General features: G+C 38.7%; 1 protein-coding gene across 1 annotated transcript; it reads right to left on the bottom strand.

Moving 5' to 3' along the window:
• Positions 1 to 658: 658 nt before the first annotated feature.
• On the bottom strand, positions 659 to 3489 carry LOC107788261 (acyl carrier protein 1, chloroplastic). Its single transcript, XM_016609937.2, has 4 exons — positions 3251 to 3489; positions 2296 to 2391; positions 1612 to 1734; positions 659 to 1030 (listed from the first exon to the last, which is right to left on the bottom strand). Exons 1-4 carry the CDS (start codon positions 3299 to 3301, stop codon positions 905 to 907), a joined length of 396 nt encoding a protein of 131 aa, XP_016465423.1. The 5' UTR covers positions 3302 to 3489; the 3' UTR covers positions 659 to 904.
• Positions 3490 to 25537: the final 22048 nt, after the last annotated feature.

Genomic DNA, 25537 nt, shown 5'->3' with positions numbered 1-25537 from the left:
TACTGTAGGATTAGAGCAAGTTTGGATGATGGTATTCCCAAAGGCTTTAACATTGCTGCAGTCGAAAAAAACATAATGTATTGATTAGTAGGTAGTTTGTTGTGGTGGAGAAGCCAAATAAAGAACTTAATCTTGTTGGGGGCTTTAATTTTCCAAATCCAATTGAAGCTTTTGCTATTGTCGTGAATAGTGCTATCATTTTTGGAGTCTAAGAGATTGGAAGAAGATCGTATTGATGCTAAAAATGCAGAACAAAACCAAAATACAAGCATGCAGAATTTTACAAAAGAAAAAAAAAACATGCAGAATTGGATTTTCAATTTTACATGCAACTGAAAAAGTTAAAAAAGATTGAGGCTCTGAAACCCCCTCCAAACTTGCTATGTTGCGTCTTTGTCTGCTCTTAGGAAAGGACAATTCGTACAAGTAATTTTCTGTAAGCACGAGCATTGGCGAATCCAAGATTTTAAAACAAGTGCGGATCAGAGTAGCATTGCACTCATCATTTGTAACACACAACATATTCAAGAATTCCTAATGAGTTAAACCTAAAACATCGCTTATTCTTTTTTCAAGCTAGCTGAACGTTTAGCTTGAAGAATATTGTAATTTCACTGTAGGCAAAATAAAGCTGCAGAATGGAGTAGGAAAACACAGATAGTACAAGGATATCTATAATTATGACCACAACGTCTTATAGTAAATTAAGAAACAAGACATGAGAGTTCCTCTCAGATGAAAGAAATCCTTTTTACCTAGACATAGCTCATTGGAACAAACTGCAATAGACGCTCTCCATAAGGAGAGATGACGATTAAACGACTAAATAAGATATGCAAACTTTCAACCAAAATGAGACCTACCAAACCTAATTTGCTAGGCAAGCTCTATAGCTCAATATTTCTTAAGCTTTCTTGGATATGAGATCCTCAATTAAGTCAGCAGCATCTTGAACTGTTGCAATAGTCTGTGCATTCTCTTCTTCCACGGTGATTCCAAACGCTTCCTCAAGTCCCATGACAATCTCAACCTGAACATGAAACGATAATATCAATAACCAAGTCAATTGAGCCCCGCAGAGCAGAATTCACACAATTCATAAATGACAATCAGAGGCATTCCAAAATACGACACGATATTTTGAACAGGGCTTAGAGTTTTATACGAAGATCCTCCAACAGGAAATTGCAGGAAGAGAATGAACAAACTATTGGAGGTTCAAAAGCTAGACAAGAAAAGAAAACAAGCAGCTAAAGCTACCCTACTAGAAGCTTAGGATGTCTTAGTTACAGAAAATAAGAGTAAAGCTCAGTATCTCTTGTATAATATGGTGTTACAAACAGCATTTTATCATATTTTAAGTTGTTCAAGATGATAACTCTGTCTGAAAATTCAGGAAATGATTTAGAAATGAAAGTAGCTAGTCAAAGTTTCTAAATGAAAGCACACCACTTTACTTTTACATTCCAGCAATACAACATTATCATTAGGGTTCTAAATACGTTAGGAGAATCCCATATCGAGACGCTTATAAAGGTTTTGAAGGCCTTTTTGAACGCCACAACATTGCAGGGTTAAGCACAGCAAAAGTTTGTTCTGAAGTCAACGTACCGTGTCAAGAGAATCAGCACCAAGTGCTGTAAATTTTGACTCTCCATTGACTACCTTATCGTCAGTAAGAGCCAGTTGTTTCTTCACAATTTCACACACTTTGTCGACTGTCTCGGGTTTAGCCTGCACAAATACACTTCTTAGTTTTAATAAGAGACACAGGGTTAAGTTAATTTCTAATAAGCACATATTTTCTTGCACCATGTGTCACTGTCAAGTGAGCCGGACAAGACAAAATTAGGAAAGAGGCAACAGCTGTGCTGTTGCTACTGATAATAATGTACTTGGCCTAACAGGTACGAAGTGACGAACACATGTTCACATAAATGCTTTCAAATTTTGGTCCACAAAAGTCACAAGATAGATGATGTTACTCCTTCCCTCTTCTTTCTATTATTAATTTTAAGCAGAAGAGTTAGGTATACAGAATAAATCTTATCATCTAAAAGATAGTACATTGAGTAAAAGGAAGCAAAGCCTTCATAACAACAGATTTGTCAATTGCCAAATACCACGCACTGTAGAGTCACTGACCTCTTTTATCAGCTAAACAAAATATAACACTAAGCCAACACTATTAAACATGCAATAATTGTGATACAAGTAAAAATGCCAATTTTCAAAAAAAAGAACATCCGAACAGCTTGGATTAGAATTTTAATAAAAAAGAAGCAAAGACAATACCGCACAGGTAATGCTGAAGCGACGAGTAGCTGGCTTCAACCTGAGAGAAGGGAAGCTCACTCCCTTAACAGAAAGAGAAGAACCCTTCAAATGCACCTGCACCATTTCAAGGGAACAAAGTCAATAGAGTTATAGAGCCATGACCGATTACAAATACAGAGGAAAGTTAAACACACAGATAAAGGGTTGTATAAGTTAGATAAATACTTTTAGTAAAATAGGTGAAAAACTTATGAGCAATCACAATTCCCATATGAGGCAACAAAAAATCCCCTTTGCTTAAGCAACATCATGAAAGCTTTGGTTTTAATAATAACTTTATCAATTATACATTAAATTAATCGCAAAAACAAACTTTCAAATACAAAAGAAGTTTAAAAGAACATACATTGTATTCTAATTCTAAAGATTTATAGTACAAAAAAAAATGGTGAAGCTGCAAATGAAGATTTTTCCTCCTCAAAAGAATCTTTCACAACTACCACATTCTATCATAAACAGATCTAATCTATTAGACAGACAAAAAGAAAAAGAATAAGAAAAACTGCAAGGTCCAAATAAATAGTTTAAAAGAGCTGCAAAATCCAATCTTTTAATCACCTAAAGAATCTCTGAAACAAAATTCCCATTATATAACAGTCTATTCCCAAATAAATCGTTAAAAAGGACACATGAAAATCACTAATAAAGCAGCAAAATCAAAACTTCTCATCACCAAAATATCCTTCAAACAAGTTACATAACAAGATCCAAACATTTTAAAACACATCACCAAGAAAATAGTAAAAATAGAATCTTTACCAAAAAAAATCAAGAAACTCACAAATATAAAATTACGCAGATAAGATTTCAGACAAAAAAACACAAGATAAACAACAAAAGGGTCTAATTATAAAACAAGAAAAACATAGAAAAAAAAAGAATAGAATTGAGAGTGAAAATAAAGAAAATAGACCTGATTCTGCTTGAAGGAGCAGGAAAGGGAAGAGATGGCGAAAGAAGCCATTGTTGAATGAATGGATCTAAAAAGAAAATGGATCTGAAGAGAGAAAGTGGCGGAGAATACGAAGACTGTGAACAGCTAGATAGAGAGCAAATGGGGAAATAATAAAGGGTATAGAAGGTATGGTTCGCTTTTATAGACCCTTTTCTTATGTTGGGTTTTCAGTTGATCATTTCTGTGCTACTTTGATTGTATCGAAATTTTGGAGTATTTCAGTTCTATGTGGAATTTTTTTTAGATTTTCTTATTTCATTAGAATTATTTAAAGGGGTTTCGTTCAAATTTAGGAAGATATTTTTTGCAAAAGATAAAAACTTTTAATTTTATTGTAACATTTCACGGGTATTCCAAACATAAGCTTTTTTCTATTTCAATGTTTTAAAATAAATTTTACTGAATTTTAAATTGTAATCACTAATTGTATAAACAGTTTTGCACATAATTAGTGTAATTTGATTTGAATACACAAACTTATCTACTTCTGTTTTAAAGTTTTTCGTTCACATTTGCGGTATTAGTACATGTACTAATTTGATTATATTGTCTCCTGTCCACTTTAATTGATTTTTTGAGTTTTTATTTGTGGTTCACAGTATTTGATTTTTTCAGATATCAAAAAAAAATTAACTTGTTTTTTCCAAAGTTGTCCTTAGAGTAAAGATACTGGGAGTATTTGTTATATATTTTCAATGAACAAATTAAGGTTAATATGGTCGATTTTATTGTTAATTAATGCTAAAAGATGAATTCCTTAATATGTGTGAAAAACAACCAAAAAAAATTAATTAAAAATGGATCGGAGGGAGTACAAAAATATTTTACACAACACTATACAAATATTAACAAATTACTGTCAACAAATAGTAAAATTGCAATTGTACACGGAGGATCAAGTGTTCGTCATCGATATACAATCAAACCTCTCTATAACAGTATATCTATAAAACAATCATTCACAATAAAAGCTAAGTTTTTTCGGAATCGATTTTTATATTATGTTATAATTTATGTCCTTTATAAGAGCACCTTATTATTGCTGCCAAAAAATATCGGAACATACGAGATTGTTATAGAAAGATTTGACTATAGTGGAGAATAAATGATGAATCACTTTAATTGTAATGTGCAGTTTTTTTATCAAACAAATAAATAAGGTTCACTATCTTTCTTATTGGGAATATCGAAATATTTATATTCAGCTAAAAGGAGCCAATAATTTGGGAAATCTGTTTCCGCCTTAAGATTAACATCGTATTTTCTGCGAAATTTCTTATGCCTTCTTAATAGAAAGAATTACAAGAAAACATACATCACTTTACATCATAATCAAAAATGGCCCATATTTTCAAGTTTTACCTCACCTAGCCCATATTGTACATATTTTAAAAGCACTAGCAAATTTAAAATCTGTATTCTTACAACCATTGTTTCTAAAAGCTATGGAGTTAAATCTATGATCTCACAACCATTACTTTCACTCTCTCTTCTTCTCACATTTTCTACATATGCTTCAAGGGACCGTGTATTTTCTGCTTCTCCTCTTGTGTCACCTACTTGAAATGTAAGAAAATTGAAGAGTATAAGTCCACCATTGAAGACCATTCCAAGTTTTGCTTTTGAAAATGGTTTTTTTTTTAATTTGTTAGTTGTTTGGATTGGATGTTATTCCAATTAATTGAAAATATCAAAAGGAGTTCAAAATTTAAATTTGAAGTGATTTGGAATAGATTTGAGCAAGATTTGAATTAAATTTCAGAAAAGACGCAAGGAAGAAGACGAAGTCAGTTTTTTGTATAATTATGTATAATCTTGTATAATAGTGTATATGAGTGTAGAAACACATCTTATACGTTATTATACACTTTTATACACCTTTATACAAGCGTCTGTAGACGAACTTCTTCCATGATTTTCAGTTGCAATTCTTATTCAAAACCAGTCCAAATCTCCAATAAATGACTTCAAATTTTATATACACCCTCCTTATACTATTTCTAACAAGTCTAAATAACACTCACTCCAAATTTCTCACAAAATCAAATTCGGAATTTAAACTCACATATTTATGCTTGTTAAAAATCTAATTTTCACCACCCAAATGAAGTTGGTTTGTTGAATTAATAATTGAGTCATAGTTACTGATTCGAAAATTAATTTAAAAGCTTGAAGAATCTTTTTTTAAAATTAAATAGTAATTTTAAGAACCTATAGGAGTTGGATGTTGAATCTTAGCCTATTATTTTGGGCTAGTTGGTTATAAATTGAAACATGGGTTATAAAATTAAAAAGTAAGGAGTTCAGTTGTTCTAATGTGAAATTTTTCCTTCTTAATATACCTTAATATTTTGTTAAAAAATCTTTATTGTTACTAAATAAGATATGTTCAAGGCACCTTATTTTTATGTGCTCTAGTAAATGAATTCCACGTGAACACCAAATAGATAAGTTTATATCTTGCACCCAACTATTTTTATTAGAGAATAAGACTTAAACCAGTATTTTTTTTTTATATTTGAAAGAATAAGCTAATGGGAATTTGACACATCAGAAAAATGAAGTGATGAATTAAATTGTTATTTACAATATTAAAATTGTTGACTTTTTGAATTTTGGAATGTGTATTGGGGTGTTAGTTGAAGTAAAATATTGACACTAACCAGGAGAAATCTATTGCTCTCGTGTATGTGTAACGATCCCGCCGTCGTTTTAAGAATTAACGTTCTGATCCCTTATTAACTGTTTTCCTCGTGTTTGTTTCTGCTATTTTGATTTGGCGGGATGATTTGTTTTAAGTTTCGGAGTGTTTTGGGACACTTAGTCCCTAAAAGAGAGCTTAAGCTTTAAAATTTGGACCGTAGTCGAAGTAGTGTGAAGACGACCTCAGAATGGAATTTCGTCAGTTCCGTTAGCTCTGCTGGGTGATTTCGGGCTTAGGGGCGTATTCGAATTGTGTTTTGAAGGTCCGTAGCTTAATTAGGCTTGAAATGCCGAAAGTTGAATTTTTTAAGTTTTCGGTTTGATAGTGAAATTTTGATATCGGGGTCGGAATGGAATTCCGAAAGTTGGAATAGCTCCGTAGTGTTGAATGTGACATGCTTGCAAAATTTCAGGTCATTCGGACGAGGTTTGATAGACTTTTTGATCGAAAGCAGAATTTGGGAGTTTTTGGAGTTTTTAGGCTTGAATCCGATGTCAATTTCGTGTTTTGATGTTGTTTTGAGCGTTCCAAAGGTTGGAACAAGTTTGAATAATGTTTTAGGATTGGTTGGCATGTTTGGTTGAGGTCCCGGGGGTCTCGGGTGTGTTTTGGATGCTCAACGGGTCATTTTTGGACTTAGAGAATTGCAGAAAAATGCAGCAGATCTATAGTTCTGGTTTCCTTCTTCGCGTTTGCGAAGTGGAGCTGGGGCTGGTGGAAGCTTAAAGCTTCGCGTTCGCGATGATGGTCCTGCGTTCGCGAAGAGGGTCCTGTGTTCGTGTAAGAGGGGGGAAAGTTGCTACCGCATTCGCGACAGGGACAACGCGTTTGCGATGAAGGAAATATAGTCCAAATGAAGTTGTGCATTGCGAACGCAAGGGTCCTTTCGCATTCGCCAAGAAGGAATTACCTGGGCAGATTATAAAATTTCAAAATCGAGGGTTTAGCCATTTTTATCAAAATTAGAGTTTGGGAGCTCGGATTTGAGCGAGATTTTGAGAGATTTTCTGAGATATCGATTAGGTAATGATTCCTAACTCCTTTTTGCTTATAACCCATTAATCTAAACGTGAATTTATCATCTAATTTTGGATTTGGGGTGAGAAATTAGGAAAAAATTTGGAAAGGTTCTTAGGCCTAATTTTCGAGTTTTGATTGGGAATTTGACATCGGATTAGGATAATTTTGGTATGGTTAGACTCGTGAGTGAATGGAAGTTCATAATTCATAATTTTTACCTAATTCCGAGACGTGGGTCCGGGGAACTTTTTGGGCAATTTTCTTAATTTCGCATGTTAACTTCGAATTAATTAGTGGAATTAGTTACTTGAAGTTATATTTACATTATGCAATTGATTTGAATAGATTTGAGCCATTTGGAGTCGAGTACTCGTGGAAAGAGCGTGGTTTCGGGTTGATTTTTGAGCCGGTTCGAGGTAAGTGGCTTGTCTAACCTTGTGTGGGGGAACTCTCCTTAGGATTTGGTGTTGTTGATATATGAAATGCCTTGTGCGTAAGGTGACGAGCGCGTGCATGTGCTAATTATTGAAAATCTTATTTTCATTAAGTAAATATAACTGTGTTTTTCTTCCTTGTTGTACATTACTTGCAATTTAAACCTACTGTGAGATTAGGGAAGCATGTCTAAGTGACTTAATTGTTTTATTTGTTCAAACTGCTTTATTTGAATTCTGGGCAGCATGCTAGGTTAGAAATACCTGTTTTACCTTGGTAGGGAATTGGATTGAATTGAATATTCTTCGTGTTGCTGCTGTGTGTTTACTTTGGGACTACGGGACGGTATCCCGGGAGATCCTCCTGTTTGTTTACTTTGGGACTACGAATCGGTATTTCAGTAGATCCCCCTGCACATTTATATTTGGGACTACGGGACAGCACCCGGTAGATCCCCTGTACTGGATATTTACTTTGGGACTACGGATTGGTATTCCAGGAGTTTCCCTTGCATCATTATGATTTGGACTACGGGACAGTATCCCGGGAGATCCTCTGAACATTTACGTTTGAGACTACGGGACGGTATCCTGGGAGATCCCCTATTGCTATCTCTGTGTACTAAGTTAGATTCCTTCTGTGTTTTTAATTGATATAAACTATTAGCACTTAGATTATATTGTCATATTCTATACTGTGTACCTTGTTTATTTCATCTATAATCAGTAGGGCCCTGACTTCCTCCTCACTACCTGACCGAGGTTAGGCTTGACACTTACTGAGTACCGTTGTGGTGTACTCATGCCCTTTCTGCTCATGTTTTTCATGTGCATATACAGGTTCTTCAGCTCAACCCTACCATCCTTGAGGCGATGCGATCCTTCAGAGACTTCAAGGTATATCTACCGTGTCCACAGACCGAGGAGTCCCTCTCCATTCTCTCTTGTAGTTACAGGCCTTTTGTATTTACTTTGTTTTAGACATTCTGGAGTTAGAGCACTATGTAGTATCCTTAGCTTGTGATTTCACGAGATTCGGGATTTTGGAAAGTTGTTCAGTTTTTGAGATCTTGTATTGGTATATTCCGAGCGGCATCTTAAACGCTTTTATATTTGTTTCCAGTTTTTATTAGTTTATTTTTCGCATTTTGTTTCTTTTCCGCAATTGTTAGGCTTACCTAGTCATAGAGACTAGGTGTCATCATGATAGTTTACGGAGGGCCAAATCGGGGTCGTGATAAGTTGGTATCAGAGCTCTAGGTTCATAGGAGTCATGAATCACAAGCCGGTTTATTAGAGTCTCGTGGATCGGTACGGAGACGTCTGTACTTATCTACGAGAGGCTATGTAACTGTTAGGAAAATTTCACTTCATTTGATTTCCTTGTCATGCAAGATTTTTGATATCATAATTCTTAACTTTTGTCTTCTATTCTCTCACACGTGGTAAGGACATGTGCTACCGGAGATGACCAGGCACCCGCGCCCCCTGCTAGAGCTGTTAGAGGTCGTGGCCGGTGTCGCGCCCCCCTTTTTCCCTCCCTTTCCTTCGGAGAGGAGTTTCCATGTTTCGACATTCATGGGGTGTGATGACTCATTTCCTTTTGGGAATTGGGTATTTTGAAAAGTCACCACCTAATGACTTAAGGTGCATTAGGACACCTAGAGGGTTCATTTATAACTATGTTTTGATAACCAGAGATAGGGTAAGGGCTTGAAATTATCCTAAGGGGAAGGTGTTAGGTACCCCTCAGGATCCACTAGTGTGTTTCCCGGCCAGACAATTTTTTGTTAATTTGTGCAATTAGCAAGTAATCAAATAAGGCTCAAGTAAGAGGGGATTTAAGTTAAACACACAAGTGCAAACAATTATTGAAAAGGCAGGTTCTGATCAAAACATGCTTGCAAATGTAAAAGGCGTCCTAGGTTTGTTTGTAATATAGATCATCTCAATACAATACCCGGTATGACACTCCTTAAAAGAGGGGATACACATGGTATTAGCGCACCGGTCATCATGTTCATATCTACCCTTCCCACCCCATTAAGGTATTAAAGCGCGGATTGGTCTCGACCTCTATTGCATGCTATTACCCGTCCCATTCCTATCAGTCCCAGAAGAATTTAGGACTACTATTCCTCTAAGAGGGGGTTTAGGCTGACTCTTAGGTTTAAAGGTAAAAAGGCTAAGGCGACATACAAAAACACGTAAGACTGCATTTAAAGGGGAAACATGTAAACAATTAGAAGGCTCATGTAAATCTCTGTAAATAATGCATATAAATAGCACGACTTAAATATAGTTAAGGTCTGAATTTTAAAATCCTAAAGCAGGGTTTGAGTCAAAATCAGATTCATTACATAACTCAGAAAAGAAGTCCGAATCAGACCTGCCTGCTGGTTGTAGCCGTTGATAATTAAACAAAGGCATTTCAATTTTATTCTAATTATTACCTTAGGCTTGCCTGGCGTAATAATGATATCCTATGAGCATGATATCTATATTGATTAGGAGTGAAGTAGAGCAGTGATTAATTTTAAACGGACAACTTGAGATCCTATAGACATGATTTCTAACGATATTAATTTAAGGCAATATTTGAAAACTTATTAAAGAGGCGACAGATTAATTAACTAATCCAATTCAGAATAAACAACGTGAACTAAATGGTTTCCCCAACTAAATTGGTTTTAAGTTCTATAGGCATGATTTTTATTATAGCCATTTAGATCATATAGGCATGATATCTAAGTATTAAAGCTGACTTTGGACTTATATGCATGATTTCTAGGGAGACGAATCTGAATACATGCTGTAATGAAAGCTGAACTTCAATTACTTTACACCCTATAGGCATGATATCTAATTATAAAGCTGATTTTAATCCTATAGATATGATCTCTATTAAAGCCATTTAGATCCTATAGACATGGTTTCTAATTGGGTGAAAGTAAAACATGCAGAATTTATTTTAAACCAAAGCAGATCCTATAGGCATGTTATCTAACAAACCATATTTTGAATCAAAATAGACCCTATAGGCATGTTATCTACCCAATTTACCCACAATATACAACTACCCACCCTTTTTCACTAATCACCTCGATAATTGTTTACAAATTATTATAGACCAAATGATTGAATTATAAAAGAAGTGCAAAAATAAGAAGTTGAAACCATAGGAAGCCTGATCCTGACTTCCTCTCTGAGTAATGTAATAAACCACTTCAAAAACCAATATTGTTCCAAAGCCTTTCCCTTATCTGGGTGTGTCAGAGTTCCTTAAGGACCTCAAGGGATCCCGGGCAGTGCTTACACCCAGATTTGTATAACCAGATAGAATGAGTGTAGTGTGGAAGGGTCAGTTCTTATGTGTCCAAGTTCAGAGGGAGCTCAAAGGGTCCCAAGGCAAGGCTCACACAAGAGGGGCAGAACCTAGATTCTAAGAATATAGTGGAAGTGTAGAACACATGTTGAAAGAGATTTATTTAGAAAGTTGAACTGATAGTCCATTTTGAAAGCAATTAGTGACAGAGGTGATTGAAATCAGTTGTAGTAGTAAAACTCAAAACTACACAAAATCAAGAGTCATTCAAAGGGGTCAAAGGGGTTTGGGACACACATACATTTGATTGTAAACACAAAACCCCATTAAGGGTCTTAGGAATAGTTGGACATGCATAGCAATGGCTGATACTAGCATGATCACAGGCTAGTCAGAAAGAACATGAGCACATTGAGGGGATAGGGACTTGGGATGGCAAGTACACAATAAATGACTGACAAAGCATGCTTTGAAACACATATAAGGGAGTGTATTAATCTAAAGGGGAAGGGGATACATTACAACATGTTGGTAGTGTAACTTGACCGCAGAACCACAAGTAGAAGCAGATAAGAATGAGAGAACTAAAATAGTTAAAGAAGCATGTTGTTGTTAAGGCTTTAAAAATTAACTAGGACATACAAGTATAGAAGCAAAGTGCAGAAAGTAAGAAGGATTCCACAGTCTAGCCTTGGCTTTCAGCCGGCTAGACAAAGTAGTAGCACAAGTAGTAGTAAAGAAAGAGAGATTTTTTGAGTGCATAAGTGTGTGTTTTTGAACTCAATTATTCGTGTGTTTAAAGAAAAGAGGGTACGGTATTTATAGCTTTGAAAACGAGTAGAGAATAAGGTAACAAGTAAGGTTTTATCACAGACATGGAAATAATCACAATTAGAATCAATTAAAACAAGTACTTCCCTTTAATCAAGGGATTACTGCTCAAACGGATACTAACAAGGTTAATTAAGGAAAGAAATCAGTTTGAGACAGATTGATTCTTGCCATATAAGGGGGAAGTAAAAGTATAAGGTAATATTTGAGTCTAAGTACAAAATATACCTTAATTTTGGGGAAGGATTCAAGGTAAAACATCACAGTAATTAAAGGAAGGAATCAATCAATTTAAACAAATGAGTAAAAATTAGGGTTTATAAGGGAACCCTTTGAAATCAGTCGTAATATTGAGGAAATCAAGATCAATCAAGAAAGAATCATGACTCTGCACTTCAACATATAAATAGCAAGGAATGAACAAGCATATTAAACATGCAGGGTTGAACATATATACAAAAAAGGAGCAAATTAAATAAATAGACAGAAGTGACATGAATAGGCTAGGGACTATTCAAAGCATAGTAATCAACAAGGTCAAGCAGTCAGGGCTCATACGTAGAGCCAAAGCGAAGAAACCAGTCCAACAGGTAAAGAGAGTCATGAACTCGCAGTAGTAAGTGAGGAAAACCTTTTAAGAAATTAGGATTTCAATAATAGTCGAGTTTAAAAAATGATAAGAACTGAGAACCAGATAAGTCAAACAAGAAACAAGGATTCAAACACAAAGAACTTAATCGAACCAAACATGCATATGAAATAAGCAAAGAGAGTCTTCAGAAACCCAGATAGAACCAGCAGTTAGGTTTTTTTAACACGATGAACCAGGTAGAAGGAAAAATCATAAGCAAATCATTTAAACACAGTAACACCATAAGCTAACACTAAAAAAAAAACCAGAGAAGAAATCTTTTAAGGGAGTTTAAGAAAACCCTAATCGTTGAAAATGAAGAGTCACTTTGAAAGAAAATCGAAGAACTTTTGAGAAAATGCTTAAAAAGTTCATAACATCCATAGATCTGAAAGAAAATTGAAAAGCTCTTAAAGCTAGGGTTTCAGAGAACCCAGAAAAGTGAGAAAGACCTTGAGAAGTTACCGTTCTAGCCAGAAAAGCCATGGATCTGACTCGAACGGTCATGAGTGGCCGGAAAAAGACCATAGATAGAGGTTGAGCAGGGACTGGACCAGATCTCTTTGAGATCTGTCCATGAAATCACGAAAATAGGTAACTAGTAGACATAAGAGACGAGTACATGTGTCAAACCGCCATGGGAGTCCATGGATTAGGCGGGGATTGAAAGGGATTAGGGTAGATTTGGGTGGCGGCGGCTAGGATTTAGGTGAAGTACAGAGAGAGTTTGAGAGGAAGGGAATTAAGGGCGATGGTGGTGAGAAATGATTTAGGTTAGGGGTCGTTTAGGAGTTAAAAATGGTAAGGGGCGATGGTGGCCGTTGATCTAAATGATCAACGGCCTAGATTAAAAGGATAGGTGGGGGATCTGGGTTTGGGTTGGTTAAAATTGGGTCAGGGTCGAGTTTAATTAAAATTGGGTTGGGAGGAATTGGGGCCTGATTTGGGTTATAATTGAAATACAACAATGTGGCTACGAGTTAAATGGCCACTTTTCCCTTTTAATTTTATAAAAAATAGTAAATAACTTCTGAAAATAAATTGAAAGCACTAAAATGATTTATAATATATAATTAACAATTTAAAAATATAGTATCCTATTTTATAAAATATAAAACCTAATTAAACCTTAAAAAGACTAATATTGCAATTATATGCAATTTAGCTTTAAAAATACTAAATAAAATTATAAAAAATATGTAGAAACTCCATTAGCCATATTTTGACATAAATATAAAAATCCAATAGATGGATTATCAAAAATTAATAATTTTGAAAATAATTATTGAGATTTTATGGATAAAAAGGGAGAAGATAAATCAATTTAAACCTTTAAAAATTGTGGAAAAATAATAAAATATTTGAACTTGCTTATATATGCATATATACTATTTTGAAGTTATTTTGCATATTAGAAAATATATAGGGAAAATTGGGTATCAACAACTGTCCCTCTTTACCCGGGAAGGATGAAAGAGTTGTCGGGTAAAGATATGATGGCCAATTTTGACCGAGCGAAATGGTTTGAAGAAGATTTTAGACTGCACTCTGGCTTCTGAGCTGCCTACATATCCCTGATTTTATAGGAATCATGTCGTATGCAATTCAGGATTCACCTGTGGAGTGTGCCGATGAAGATATTTCAAAAGCGGATGCAATATCTAGGGGGTGAGTGATAGGCTTATGGGAATGATTAAGGCTTGATATGGATGCATGAACTAGAGCAGGATGCTCCTGCCGGGATGACCGTTGCTCGCTGGATTAACTGCAATGAAACAATACAAGCGTATTTTGTGCATAAATTTAAACATTATGCAAGTTCATGTTGGTCTATGAATGTTGTCTTTGGATAGTTAGGATGACGCCTTTAGACCATGATGTCCCGGGCCGTGAAGCGTATGATAAAGGATTCACAGGCCATGAAATGATGCTCTCCTGCTATGAGGATGGTGCCTCCGAACCATGATGCCTTTGAATAATGATATGCAAAAGATTGAAAGGGATCCTCAGGCCATGACATGGTATTCTCAGGCTATGCAGATGGTGCCTCCGAATGATGATGCCTTCGGATGAGTTGGTGCTATTTCAGCCCATAAAGGATGTGTTGGTATGATGTGGACAAGATATAGCTTAGTCTTGCGATTTGAAGGACAGAGCTTAGCCCGTAAGAAAAGCGAAATAAATAGTGCTTGAGGTGGTGCTTAATTTGGAAGAAAACTGGAGGCAAAGCTTAGCCTCGGAAAGCAGAATGATAGCCTTATGCAAAAATGTAAATGCAGAGAGAGGTAGAGCTTAACCTCAGAAGGCAGAATGATAGCCTTATGCAAGAATGCAGATGGAGAAAGCGTTTAGTCTCGGAAGGCAGAATGGTAGCCTTATGCAAAGATGCAAGTGCAGATGGAGGTATAGCTTAACTTTAGAAGGCAGAATGATAGTCTTATGCAAGAATGCAGATGGAGACAGCGTTTAGTCTCGGAAGGTAGGATGGTAGCCTTATGCAATGCAAGAATGCATATAGAGACAATGTTTAGTCTCGGAAGGTAGAATGGTAGCCTTATGCAATGCAAATACAGATGGAGACAACATTTGGTCTCGGAAGGCAGAATGGTAGCCTTATGCAAGAATGTAGATGGAGACATCGTTTAGTCTCGAAAGGTAGAATGGTAGCCTTATGCAATGCAAATGCAGATGGAGACAACGTTTAGTCTTGGAAGGCAGAATGGTAGCCTTATGCAAGAAAATAAAATAACAAACGATAGTAGAGTTTTCTTAGCTGATGGCAGATTGCAGCATTGTGATTACTGGGCATTGTGACTACGGAGCATTACTGGTATGTACTGATAGCAAATGTCGGTAAGTACAACGGTTCGGAGAGTCGTACTCATGGGCGTACAGTACGTTTAAAGATTTCGCAATTCTAGTGCCTACATCCAAAGAAAAATCGTGAGTTTTGTAAGAGGGGGGAGTTTAGTTCGTATCCCTGCCAGCTTGCTTGACTTGTGTGGCTTTGATCTGGTGATACCATTTATGTTATTGGGGTAGCGTTGCTGCACAAAGCAGTTTCAATAATAAACATGCATGGTTTTGTAAAAGTATGACATAAATGTATAATTTATAAATAGCTTTTAGATGAACCGACAACTGTGGCATAGTTCAGGACATTGCAACCTCTCTTACTACAGAATTTTGAGAGTCCTCCTCAAAATTCTGCCCTAGTTTGATGGGTTGACATTTTTGACTATTGTTCGTGTGGCGATCGGCTGAAATTACTTTGGAATTTTGAGGGTCCCCTTCAAAATTCTGCCTCAGTTTCCAATTGCGGGGGAAATGAAATTTTTATTGAATTGTGACCGAACCCATAGGGCTGCCTACATATCCCCTCTTAAACGGGAATCAAGTCAGGCGTAGTTCAATTTACATCATATAAGGAAAGTATAAGGATCATACATAGTAACGCTTGACTGCATCTGAATTGATTGGCTTTGGCTAGACTTCTCCATCCATTTCTGCAAGTATGAGGGCTCCTCCTGTCAAAACCCGGTGAACCATGTATGGACCTTGCCAGTTGGGAGAGAACTTCCCTTTGGCTTCATCTTGATGCGGAGAAATTTTCTTCAACACCAGCTACCCCGGTGTGAACTGTCTTGGCTTGACTCTTTTGTTATAAGCTCTAGACATTCTGTTCTGATAGAGTTGATCATGGCAGACCGCATTCATTCTCTTTCCGTCTATAAGGGCTAGTTGCGCATAATGACTTTTTACCCACTCTGCGTCGCCGAGCTCAGCTTCTTGTATGATCCTTAGGGAAGGAATTTCTACCTCAGCGGGAATGACAGCCTCTGTAATGTAAACCAGCATGTAGGGGGTTGCCCTAGTTGACGTGCGGACCATAGTACGATACCCCAAAAGAGCAAATGATAACTTCTCGTGCCACTATTTATGCTTCTCTATTATTTTCCTCAATATCTTCTTGATATTCTTGTTGGCGGCTTCTACAGCTCCATTCATTTGAGGCCTGTAGGCTATGGAATTATTGTGTTTGATCTTGAAAGTTTCGCACATAGCTTTCATCAAGTCACTATTGAGGTTGGAGCCATTATCAGTAATGATTGACTCTAGAATCCCGAGTCAACAAACAATGCGGTCGCGAACAAAATCTGCCACGACTTTCTTAGTCACTGCTTTGTAAGATGCTGCTTCGGCCCATTTGGTGAAATAGTCTATGACTACTAGGATAAACTTGTGTCCATTGGAGGCAGCAGGCTAAATTGGTCCAATAACGTCCATTCCCCAAGCGGCGAACGACCACGAGGAGCTTGTTGCGTTGAGCTCGTTTGGAGGTACCTTTATCATGTCTGCATGAATTTGACATTGATGGCATTACCGGACATACTGGATGCAGTCCGTTTCCATATTCATCCAAAAGTAACCAGCCCGGAGTATCTTCTTTGCTAAGACAAAACCGTTCATATGTGGACCGCAGGTCCCAGCATGAATTTTCTCTAGTAGCTTGGAGGCTTCCTTTGTGTCGACACATCTTAGTAGTCCTAAATTGTGAGTCCTCCTATACAGGATTCCTCCGTTGTGAAAGAAATTGTTGGACAATCTCCGAAGTGTGCATTTTTGAGTAGGATTTGCAAGCTCTAGGTACTCTCCTTTTGCCAAATATTCCTTGATATCATGAAACCAAAGTTTTTCGTCTGCTTCTTCTTCAACATGGGCACAGTAAGCTAGCTGATCATGTATCTTTACCGGAATGGGATCAATGAATTCTTGTCTAGATGGTGTATCATAGATGACAGGGTAGCCAATGCATCGGCGAACTCATTCTGGACTTTGGGAACATGCTGGAATTCCGTCTTCGTGAACCTCTTTCTCAATTCCTGTACATGATGTAGATACGAGAGTATCTTGGAGTTCTTGGTTGCACATTCTTCTCGCACCTAATTTTTAAGTAGGTCTGAATCTCCAATCACTAACAACTCTTGAACGTTCATGTCAATGGCCATTTTGAGTCCTCAGATGCAGGCTTCATACTCTACCATATTGTTGGTGCAGGGGAAGCTGAGTTTGGCAGACACCAGATAGTGCTGACCGGTTTCTGATAATAGGACTGCTCCTATGCTAACTCCTTTGAAGTTTGCTGCTCCATCGAAGAACATTCTCCAACCATCATAGGATTCTGCAATGTCTTCTCCTATGAATGATACCTCTTGGTCAGGAAAATATGTTTTCAAGGGTTCGTATTCTCCATCCATGGGATTCTCAGCAAGGTGGTCCGCTAGTGCTTGTCCCTTTACCGCCTTTTGAGTTACGTAGACAATGTCGAACTCACTCAACAGGATTTGCCACTTGGCTAGCTTGCCAGTGGTCATGGACTTCTGAAAGATGTACTTCAAAGGATCCATCCTTGATATGAGATTTGTAGTATAGGCATAGAAGTAATGTCTCAGCTTCTGAGCTACCCAAGTTAAATCACAACAGGTGCTCTCCAATAGAGAATATCGAGCCTCGTACGAGGTAAACTTCTTGCTGAGGTATTAAATGTCTTGCTCCTTCCTCCCCGTTTCATCATGCTGCCCCAGAACGCAGCCGAAAGCTCTATCTAACACTGTAAGGTAGAGTAATAAGGGTCTACCTGACTCAGGAGGACTAAGACTGGTGGCGTTGACAAGTACTCCTTGATTCTGTCGAAGGCCTTTTGGCAGTCATCGGTCCATTTGGTAGCGGCATCCTTCTTCAACATCTTAAAGATTGGCTCACAGATAACTGTAGACTGTGCTATGAATCGGCTGATATAGTCGAGCCTTCCTAGGAAATTTATCACATCCTTCTTGTTCTTTGGCAGTGGTAGTTCTTGAATGGCTTTGACTTTTGATGGATCCAGTTCTATTCCTCGGCGACTCACGATAAACCCAAGTAATTTCCCAGCAGGAACCCCGAATGCACAGTTTGCAAGATTTAGTTTTAGGTTGTACCTCCGCAATCTATTGAAGAACTTCCTCAGATCTTCCGTTTGGTCAGTGGCCTTCTTGGATTTGATAATAACATCGTCCATATATACCTCTATCTCCTTATGTATCATATCATGGAATATGGTAGTCATGGCCCTCATGTAGGTGGCCCCTGCATTCTTCAGGCCGAATGGCATCATCTTGTAATAGTACATTCCCCATGGCGTAACTCAGCATCTTCCTCATCCATCCATATCTGATGATAACCAGCGAAGCAATCTACAAATGATTGCAGCTCATGCTTGGCGCAATTGTCAATCAGGATGTGTATATTCGGCAAGGGGAAGTCATCTTCGGACTGGCCCGGTTGAGATCTCGGTAGTCGACATAGACTCTGACCTTCCCATCCTTCTTTGGCACTAACACAATGTTGGCTAACTATATCGGGTATTCTACTACCCTGAGAACCTTAGCTTTGACCTGCTTGGTGACTTCTTCCTTGATTTTCAAACTCATATCAGGTTTGAACTTTCTGATCTTTTCCTTTACCGGTGGACATGTTGGATCGGTTGGCAGTTTGTGAGCCACAATAGACATACTTAAACCAGTCATGTCATCATACAACCAAGCGAATATGTCCTCATATTCCGTTAGAAATTCCGTGTATTTTTTCTTTTTTGATGACAATAGGTGAACGCTGATTCGTGTTTCCTTGACGTTTTCTACATCTCCCAGGTTTATAATTTCGGTCTCATCAGGTTGGACTTAGGTCTGTTCTCAAAGTTCTCAACTTCTTTGACAATCTCATTAGGTATGTCATCCTCTTCTAAATCAATGTCCATTTGTTGCGTTGTCTTATTGCATGTCACAGTCATTGGTTCATCAAGATAAGTAATAGTAATGTTGTATAAGTAAAGTAATGAGAGAAAACGATAATGAGTGTTGATTCATAAGAAAAGTCAAAATACTTTGATAAATTGCATAACTGTTTTGAACATCGAAGATCTTATTGTGGGAATTGAAAATGCGAACAGAAAATCATTTAGTAAATAAAAACGGTGAATGATGCTTATTTTAGCCTTGCTACCCCAAAGCTCGCCGGGCTCTGGTTGTCCTGATGGTCCAATTATTGAGATGTGCAGCTCTGCTTACAGCCTGCACGGAAGGGCCTTCCTCCCCCTCCTCCTCAAGAACAACACAACAGTCCATGTCATTGTCTTCTAGGAACAAGTTCTTCACCGCTGCAAGTGTTTCTTCTTCATCTGACCCATAAACAATATCAGCCTATTGGAAAATCTGCTCCAAATGCGGTATCGACTGCTCTAGTAGGTAGTAAGGACCATGCCATGGTGGCGACCAGTTATTGAATTCTTCCCATGTGATTTATATCCCAAACCGAAGGTAGGGCCATGTTTCTTGAGCTTATGGGTTTAGAGACACCAAGGAAAATCATTTGATTTTGAATTTTTTGGGAGTAATTCTCATGTAGGGTAAAAATCGCGTGCTTACACTTGTCTTTATCGATAGCATTGACCTATTCAATATGGTGGTAAGTCTCTCCACCCAGCTTCCTTCTTCCGTCGATTGCCGGAATGGTTTGGCAACTGTATATAGGGTTGCTATCGTCACCATGAATAATCACTTCTTGTTGATTCCATTCGAATTTTACTACCTGATGTAGTGTTGATGCTACAACCCCAACAGCATGAATCCATAGCCGTCCCAGCAGCAAGTTGTAAGATGCTGGCACGTCTATCACCTGGAAATCGACATCGAACCATGTTGGTCCCATCTGCAAGCATAGAATAATCTCACCAATGGTGGACCTTTGAGAACCATCGAAGGCTTTCACATTGATTGCTCCATCTTTTATCTCGTGCAGTCCTTTACCCAGCTTCTTGAGTGTCACCAGTGGACAAATATTGAGACTGGAACCTCCATCGATCAAGATCCTAGTGATGAAGTAGTCTTCGCATTGCATAGTGATATGCAGTGCCTTGTTGTGCCCCAACCCTTCAGGTGGTAGCTCGTCCTCATGAAAGGTGATCTTATGGCTTTCCAGCGCTTGTCCTACCATATTAGCCATTTCTCCGCCAGTGATGTTACTTGGTACGTATGCTTCACTCAGCACTTTTAATAGAGCATTCTTGTGTGCCTCAAAATTCTGCAGCAAAGAGAGAATGTATATTTGTGATGACCTCTTGTTTAATTGGTTGATGACCGAATACTCCTTGACATGTATTTTCCTTTAGAGGTGATCTGGACCTGTCTCAATGATGGGTGGCCGATTGGAGGCCTACTTGCTTGACTCAGCTAGATGTTCAGGGGTATAGACTCTACCAGTTCTTGTCATACCCTGTGCTGCAACAGTCTCTTCGAACCTGACCTTGCCTTTCCCCCTCGCCTTGGCTGTATAGTCCCAGGGTACAGACTTTGTATGGAACGGTGTCATGGTTGACATTACTACTGGCATTAGTGTGGCTATCCTTACTCTAAACGGAGCATGTGCCTTAGGTGGCAAAACTGTAACCTCAAATGGTGCGAGTGCATTTCCTGGAAACACGATCTCAACCTCAATTGGTGCCGGTGTCTTTGCGGATCATGTTGCTTCAAACTCAAGTGGTACAAACATATCACCTTAGCATCCTCGGATGGTTAAATCTGGACTATGATCGGGTTGAGAGTAATTATGGGTTTCTTTGGATCATCACCTTCTGCAATTAACCCGATTGATCCTTCGGGATCCCAGTCATCTTCTATTTCAATCATGTGGGTACCTCCACCCTTATGGTCTCGTAGAGGGTTGTTGTAGATATTTGGAGGGTTCCTTTGCCACAATAATCTTGTTATCAATCAAGTACTGTATCTTGTCCTTCAAGGAGTGGCACTAATCGATGGTGTGCCTTTTCATGCCGGAGTGTTATGCACAGGATTTGTTTGGGTTAACCCACTGAGAAGGGTTCTCAAAGGTTGCAGCAGGGATGGGGGTTGACATAACCCGTAGCTTTGAGTCTCTCATACAGTTGGTCGATAGGTTCAGTGATGGTTGTATATTGTTTTGGAGGTCTGCAATCAAAATTAGGTCGAGGTCTAGGGAAGTTTTGGCATGCAGAAGGTGATTGATAGTGGAATGGTTGAGCGTTATAGGTTTGGTAAACATGAGCGGGTTTGGAGTATCTGGGTGAAGTAGGTTGATATGTAGGAGGTGGAGATGACTGATAAGTTGGTGGTGGAGCTTGGTATGAGGGTGAAGGTGTTTGGTAATTTGGGGTCGACTGGTATGTGAGTGGAGGTGTTGGGTAAGTTTGGTATTTGAGGAGAGATTTGGTCCTCTGCGCAACCATCACGACCCTATGTCCCTTTTCTTGGACATACCACCAGACTGTAAGGCTTTATTTGTTGCTTGAAAGGCCTCGAAGTTCGTAACAATACCGCTTTTGATACCTTCTTCAATCCTTTCACCCAATTTGATATTGTCGGAAAACTTGTGGTTCTCAATCATCATCAACCATTCATAGTACTGCGGGTCCTGAGCCTGGACAAAGAGTTTGTTCATTTGCTCCTCTTCTAAGGCAGGTCTAACCTCAGCAGCTTCGGACCTCCAGCGAGTAGCATACTCACGAAACGTCTCTATGGGCTTCTTCTTTAGATTCTGAATATAGAACACGTCTGGCACATTCTCTGTATTAAACTTGAATCTATCTATAAAATCAGATGCCATGCCTACCCAGCTTGACCACTTCTTTGGATCTTGGCTGATGTACCAAGATAATGCATCTCCTTTCAAACTCCTCATGAACAACTCCATGTGGATTCTCGTCTTTCCCTACTCCAACCAGCTTGTCGCGGTATGTCCTCAGATGGAACCTTGGATTACCCATACCATCAAACATTTCGAACTTAGGAGGTTTGTACCCCCTCGGGCAGTTTGACATCAGGCTGCCTCATAGTTTAGCCCTTCAATCCCTCTACTTCCCTCAACGCCCTGAATCTGGCTAGTCAATTTCTTAAGTTCTTCAGCTAGGTTCCTAATAAGCAGATCCTTTTCATCAGACTCAGGTGTGCTTGGGATAGGTTGGCTGGAGTGTGGCATGGTCTCCACGTAGATATGAGTGTTATGGGTGTGGAAATGGTCGTTTGTGGAGTTTTGGGGTTCTGGGATGAGTAGCAGGTGTTGCATTAGGTCTTTGGTAGAACAGTGTGGTGGTGAGGAGCGGGATGATTCTGTTGCTTTGGGATATTTTGAGGAGGTGTAGGGTTTTGAGTGTTGGGAAAGTTGATATCTGGGGTGCTGAGGAAAAATGACAGGCTTGCCAGATTCCGAACCTGATCGAGCTCTTCTTGAAATTTCAGCAGCTTCTGTTCAAGTTGCGACACATTCTCATTAGGAACCTGAGTATCATGGCCATTAGTGGCCTCTACCTATTTAGTTAGATTCTCCTTCCTGACGTTGTTCAAATCTTCCATCTTGCTTTTGTTCTTGTTTATAACAGGGCTAAGAGGAGGAATGGGTGGAGGGCCCCTGTATCTTATGGAATAAGATGATGATGCCAGAATGCATGAACTAACATTTGGGGAGGGGAATAATAAAAACAAAAAGTAAAAACAAAAAGGTAACCAAGTTAATGGGGATTATAAGAAGTATTGCAGTATTTAAACACATGGTGCGGAATGTAAAACTTGTCCTAATTTGGGAACATCTTTGTGCCCGAGATAGGCCTAGCGACAAATTGATTTGGAGAACTTAGAATGCTAAATGCCTCATTTTATTGATAAAAACTAAGACGAATCCCAAATCGACACTAAATAGACAGGAAATAAAAGTCACTAATGGTCATTGGCCTTATTACATTTATAAAACAAAAAGATAAACTCCTATCAACTTGGTCCCAAAAGGACCTTCCCCAGATTCGGCATCCTTGGCTCCGTCGAACAGCTTCCCCAACTCGCGAAGTCCCAGCAACAGGTATGCTCTGGCTAGATACCCTCCTTCGATTCCTTCAGTATTTTGACAATCTTCGACCCTCTTAAGAAATTTTCTCTCCAGTTCTACTATGCCTCGCTCCAAGTATCCTAGCTGCTTGTTGGCACTAACAGTCATGTCCTTCCATTCCTCAATCAGCTTCTGGTTGGACTCTTGTATCTCTCGATATTCGCTCCCGTACTCACGGATCCGTTTGCGCAGCTGGTTGTACTTAACCTGTGCCTCGGCCTTTTCATCTATAATCCTGTGACCTCGAACAAACCCTGGCTGGCCTAGACCATCATGATTATCTTCCAACCAACCTGAGTAGAAAAGAGCACATCCAGTATGATACCTATCTGGCTCGATGGTATATCTCCCCATTATGATATTGCAGTGCCACATATGCTAGGCTTGGCACTTGTAGGGACTATTATCATTTTGGAAGTCAGCTCGAAAATGACGCATCTTGTCGACCCTAGGTATAACTTTCTTCCTACTAGATTGCCTCACAACTCGGAGAGGGACATAAGGGTAGGTTCCTCTTAGACCAATTAGTATCAGGAAAGGTGCATCTCTAGATTGGGCGATGAACTCCTTAGTTGGAAACCATTCGACCATCCACTGGACCTGTTCTTCAGTCAGATTGTCAAATAGCTCAGCCAACCCCTTGGCATTCTCAGGCTGAGCGAACATGTCGGGGATGTCATTCATTTGCTTTGGATGGTGGAAAGCAATGTGATCATCCCAGTCCCTTCACTGAATTTCTTGTCGGTGTTCGCCCTTTTTGGAAATGTTCCATGAGCCAGAGTTGAAGTAGTTAATTGCAGCCTTCGAAGTGTTTTGCTCCTTGTTGGCACTTCTCTAAGACTCGGTATATATTTGCAATGATTATGGGCACGATGCTGAATGACTGCTCACCGATCCCTTCCATTAAGGTCTTAGTTACCATAGCCAGCATGGTATGGATTCTCCCTTTCTTCATTGGAAACACGATCAGACCCAGGAAACAAAACATGAAGACGAAAACCCTGCGATGGATGTGTCCCAGGGACGTGATGGCAAACTCGTCCAGGTAGGTGCGGTAGGATTTGTTGTGACCGTACCTTTCATACAGGTAGTCAAAAGGGATATATGATTCCTTCAGGCATGTCAATTCTATATTCTTCTTCAAACCCATCATTTTAAGGAAACCCCTGCCTTTGCGGTTCTCAGGCATTAGCAAGCCCGGAGTCTCCCACACTAGATCGGCCAGTCCTCTTATCTCCTCTAGCAAGGGCATCGTTTCAATGTTCCCAAAGAGTAACACGACCCTTTCACAATCCCAAAATAGTGTAGCAGCTTCTATGATCATGTTGTTAGGTTGGATCTCCAAGAGGGATGGTAGATTTCCAAGATAATTTCTGACGAGAGTTTGATCACTAGAGTTAAAATCTCTCCACCAGCTTAGCAATCTTGGGTGGACGTTGGTGACCATGCCGAATCTGGGGACTTCATGCCTCATATTTCTGCAAGACAAATAAAGTTAGGCCCTTACCCCCACCAGACTCGACTATTTAATACCAACAATTAGCAGGAAGCATTTAGTTCTCTAAATAAATGCATAGAATGTGATGATGTCCGTTTGGGTTTTAGAGAAACCCAGGGGACTTTGGACAAGGCTATCTTAAAGGATCATTATGTGGACAACATAACTAACCCAGCTAGGTTTGACCATGATTCATGCACATTTTAACAGAGTAAGGTTTCTATAGGGTTTTAGACTGGTACCCTTGAGAGGACAACTCAAGAGGGAAGGCATAGAATTGTCGACTGCACCGCTGATCGACTAGTTTTACCGCAAATAAGCCTTTCTGAATTTAGGGGGTAATGATATAGGAAGAGCGCAACCACTCATTAAAAGCGTTGCTATAGTATTTGTTTGGCACGAGTGGAGTACGATGTTGAGCATGATTATGTAAGAAATAAAAGTATGTTGCCATGTATTTGCACGTTAGGAAAGCGATAAATACAACAGTTTTATAATTTAAAGTAGCAATAAAGGAAGGAAACAAGGAAGATATGTCAGTTTTTGCAGTTGAAAAAGAAATTAAATGCTTAAAGAATTTTAATCAAGTAATTGCACACAAGGGAGGTACAAATTCACAAGAACAATCTTAAATAGTAAAAGCCTAAATATTCCCAGTAGAGTCACCATGCTGTCGTGCACTCCCCCCACTTCCTTTTTCCATCCCTTTCCTCTGGAGAAGAGTTTCTGGGTTTCAACATTCATGGGGTGTGGTGACTCATTTCCTTTTAGGAATTAGGTATTTTGAAGAGTCGCCACCTAGTGACTTAAGGTGCATTACGACACCTATAGGGTTCATTTATAACAACGTTTTGA

This window comes from Nicotiana tabacum, chromosome 7 (genome assembly GCF_000715075.1).
Source record: "Nicotiana tabacum cultivar K326 chromosome 7, ASM71507v2, whole genome shotgun sequence".
Lineage (NCBI taxonomy): Eukaryota > Viridiplantae > Streptophyta > Magnoliopsida > Solanales > Solanaceae > Nicotiana > Nicotiana tabacum.
The sequence above is the reverse complement of the archived record's forward strand: the minus strand, read 5'-3'. Positions and strand labels throughout refer to the sequence as shown.